This window comes from Mizuhopecten yessoensis, unplaced genomic scaffold (genome assembly GCF_002113885.1).
Source record: "Mizuhopecten yessoensis strain PY_sf001 unplaced genomic scaffold, ASM211388v2 scaffold11131, whole genome shotgun sequence".
Lineage (NCBI taxonomy): Eukaryota > Metazoa > Mollusca > Bivalvia > Pectinida > Pectinidae > Mizuhopecten > Mizuhopecten yessoensis.
The window spans coordinates 263,432-267,965 of NW_018408895.1; the positions used below are offsets into that span (position 1 = coordinate 263,432).

Here is a 4,534-nt window from a genome sequence, read left to right on the forward strand (position 1 = left end):
CAAATGGTTCTTAGGATATTGTTGTTTGAAGTTTTTAACATATTTAACCCCAGTGACCTTGAAAGTAGGTCAAGGTCATTTTAACCAGGAAACTTTATAGCACTCCATCTTAGGTACCAACTGGCAAAATATCATGACCCTGGGCCTAATGGAACTTGAGAAGAAGATAGTTAAAGATTTTAACCAAAGTGACATTTGAACCCTCGACTAGCATTTAAAGTTGACCTTTGACCTCACAACTGTAACTGAGAAAAATATTCGCACTGCTGGTCTGCATAACATACCCAAGTATCATGACTCTAGTTCAAATGGTTCTTAGGATATTGTTGTTTGAAAATTTTCACATATTTGACCGCTGTGACATTGAAATAAGGTCAAGGTCATTTTAATGAGGAAACTTTATAGCACTCCATCCCAGCTACCTACTGGCCAAATAGCATGACCCTGGGCCTTATGGAACTTGAGAAGAAGATTGTTGAAGATTTTAACAAAAGTTGACATTTGAACCCCCCACTAGCATTTAAAGTTGACCTTTGACCTCATAACTGTAACTGAGAAAATTATTCGCACTGCTGGTCTACATAACATACCCAAGTATCATGACTCTAGTTCAAATGTTTCTTAAGAAATTGTTGTTTGAAAATTTTCACATATTTGACCGCTGTGACCTTGAAAGTAGGTCAAGGTCATTTTAATGAGGAATCTTTATAGCACTTCATCCCAGGTACCTACTGGCCAAATATCATGACCCTAGGTCCTACAGTTCTTCAGAAGAAGTCGTTCAAAAGAAAAAGTTGACGGACGGACGACGGACTACGGACGCCACAGTACGGCATAAGCTCACATGGCACCTTCGGGCCAGGTGAGCTAAAAAACTTTGTCTGCCTCTTAAACTTCTTCGCCAATTTCATGAAAGCTTACAGATATGGTAATTACCCCCTGATGTTTTGCATCAGGGTAGTATTTGTTCATTTCGACCCTTTTAAGGAGTTATGGCCCTTTGTTAAAAATCTTTGTCTTGATAACTCTTCCTTAACTACTAGAACGATTTCAGCAAAAGTGGGTCATCTAGGCTAACAAGATGTGGTATGAAAGTATGTTTTGGCATAGGGAAGGAGTACAAGAAGTATGTCAGTGACATATATACATACATAATTTGCAATGCTTTGCCTTAGTTAGCCTTTAGATTACAGTTCTGGTTTATATAGGAGCGGAGGTTTTAGTTAATCTTTGACTTACAGTTCTAGTTATTATTTTTGTAGGCTTTTGTCCGACTCCCTGTACCAAAATAAAATTCGGCACATTTGGTTTTGTGACCTTGAACAAAGGTCAAGGTCATCAAAATTAACAACACTTAAACTCATTTACATGAACAACCTTCTTACCAAATATCAACACCCAATGACCTTTAGTCATGAAGAAACACAAGTTTAAGGAAATGTGGAAAGAAAGCTATGCTTTTCTTTTTTTTAACCAAAAGTCGTATACGACAAATTTACCGGTTTTCATTTTTTTTGAAATTCCTGATGTTGAAAGATATTATTTGTAGCCAACTTTTTAGCAAGTAAGAAAAATAGACTAGTTTTAGAACTATATGAAATGGAAAATTTCTCATAAGAAATGAAATTTCTCACATTTTTCTGCTTAATTCTTAAATAAAAAGAACAATTCTTTATTGAAATAGTGTAATATTCGGTATCAAAATAACAGTTGAAATATGTTGCACACGATGATGATATATATTTTTATAGTAATTGTGCCATTTAAATGCTCTAGGAGGAATTGTATTACTGCACCTTTAACACCCACACAGGTGTAAGTCAAAGAGGTCCCATTTATCATCAAATGAATTCTGAAACTAACTATTCCTGATTTAAGCTTCCTATACCTATACCTTTTTGGATTTATCTTGTTTTGGAATTCCAAGTGGGGGCCGACGCTATGTTAAATCTCCATAGGCGTTGACCCTACCTTTGACAACCTAAACTTGTCCACACAGTTGGAATTACTTCTTTGCCCCATAAATATGTGTGTGTACACTGCCTGTTCTTGTTGTAGTCCATTTAAACTTACAGCTTTCAGGAAACCCTATTCTCAATTAATGTAAAATGAACTTAAAGCGAGTCAAATATTTTCCACAATTAGACTGTAGCACAAAGTGTGAAAGATTAGAGACGTAGCCGATATTGACATTGTGATACACAATACAATGTATAAAAATACTACCGGTATAGTGACTTTTTATTAAAAAGGTAAAATATGTTACAAACAACAACAAAATGTATACAGTTTTTATTTTGACAAAGAGGTTTTGTCAGTATCTGGTATACGAAAATATATATGATACTTTTTGAATAAAATCATTAATTGAAGTACATGTATAATAGTGTTAACAAAACAATGCTGAACACAAAACATCACTTAAAAGTTTAGTCAGAATAAATACAACGGAATTCTTGAAAGGCTTTAAATTCCAACAGTTTTAGCACTTGTGTTATATATTTAAAAACTATTTAAAGGAAAAGACTAGGATGGAATAGGGTTACATAATAGGAGACACACTGGTACAATTACAAGTAACGATTCATATACAGGAGTTGTCTGCATTGGTATCCACAATACATTTAAAAGTGTCAACATGTGATCCACCTTCTTGTGAAGGTTTACACATGGTAACTGTTTTGACTTAACAGGAACACTCTTTTGGCATTGTTAGCCCAAGTATCCTCTAGCCCTTACACCAGACTTGAACATTTTGACATATATATCTGTATGTCAAAACTTTTAAGTCTGGTGTTAGGGCCAGAGGATACTCGGCTTTTGGCTTTGTATGCATGCTGCCTACACTAAAAACAACTGTTTTACACACCTATGTAAATTGTACAGGTAACATTTTGAGCTAAAAACACTGGGGAAAAGTCTGCTCATATAATCTATATCGAATTTGAACAATACATATTGTTACATTGTGAACACTCTAGTAATTCCCAAAGTTGATCATTTGAGTACACTTAAAGAGGTTTAGGTGTATCATTTATCTTGAGATGAGTACTGATTTGAAGACCAATACATTCATCGAGTCATTCTTTAAATCAGATGATTTTTTCAGAAATCAAAGTGGGTGAATTAGCGAAAATGTGGTGTACATCTACTCAAATCAACAACAAAGAAACACACAAAAAAACCCACATAATTAATATACTCATAACTTAATTACACCTATGCCATTTTAACATTTAATAGCAGAACATGATCTGAACAATCTTCATATTCATTTATAAATAGTCCACACATAACAGTGCATCACTAAATAATCATCTAGCAAAATACAGCATACCCATAAAACAGGTGCACAGGTAATACATGATCATTAAAGCTCTTTTATTCACACTGGAGTATACATTAACTGATTAAATAAATAAAACTTTCAGATTTTTATCTCTGAACCAAAAAACGCTATCTCAGTCTTGGATATTTATCAAAGAGGAACACAGTTATACAGGATATAGTTTCTTACAATCTACATGAATGTAGATTAAAATGATATATTCTTTCAATCTGTTTACAATAATACTAGCATGGACATTGGAAACATACTATGGCAGATTCCTTTTTATACACAACAAACATGTAAGGGAGATAAGCGAAACTTTGCATAGATCAATTGCATGCACATCTTGCATGACAGCATCCTGCAGGCACAGCCTGTATATCATACAATACAACCAGCTTACCCGCATTATAAACACACTGTTTCATAATACTCTTCTTTTCAGATTAAAAATAAATATTTTAAATCAAATCAATTTATTTGGTTTGACAGGAACAACTGTCATTATTCTTCATGACAATGACTAGGAATTATACCATATATAATGTATGCGTCATTCAGCCTGTTATAGCTTTACAGTTAAGTTATTTCCCCAATGGAAAGTTTTATAACAAATGTGTTTGATTCTATATAGGTTCACTTGTATCTATTACCAGTAAACACATGTATATCAGTTACAAGTAGTCATTAAACAAGGAGCCGGTATACGATTATAATTCTACTCCTGTCAAAATATAATGACATGAAAATAATGGAAGTAAATGGAAATCTTGATAAAAGGGCATTGTAGGTACTGGATAATGAGCGCCTCTCTCTCTCTGAAAGGAGTTGGTGGCATTACTGATGTAGAGTTACTCCGGATCGCCTTTCTAACCTGCCATGTTGTTTGGGTTAAGGATCTCGATCCAGTAACCATCTGGGTCCTGGATAAATGCCAACCCTTTCATCTTCCCTGGAACATAAATAAACATTCATGCTGAGTCTAGTTTGGTTTTATATTGTTTAATGTCCTATCAACAGCTAAGGTCATTTAGGACGTGCATCCATGTGTGTTGTGTATGAATGCATGCGTGTATGTGGGACGGAGACAGGGTATGTTGTGTATTACAAAGGTAATGAACTAAATAGCAATCAGCAATTACTGGACACAGGTACCAGACAGGTATCATGGTAACAATATCATACTACAGGACACACGTACCA

At 34.5% G+C, this 4,534-nt stretch overlaps 1 protein-coding gene across 1 annotated transcript in view; it reads right to left on the bottom strand.

The window, feature by feature from the left end:
• Window positions 1–2,276: 2,276 nt before the first annotated feature.
• The window catches only part of LOC110466361 (lactoylglutathione lyase-like), a 12,536-nt gene continuing 10,278 nt past the window's right edge, over window positions 2,277–4,534 (bottom strand). Inside the window, exon 6 of the mRNA XM_021522805.1 lies at window positions 2,277–4,283. Coding sequence (XP_021378480.1) covers window positions 4,201–4,283 — 83 coding nt within the window. The 3' untranslated portion in view covers window positions 2,277–4,200. The remainder of the gene's footprint in view (window positions 4,284–4,534) is intronic.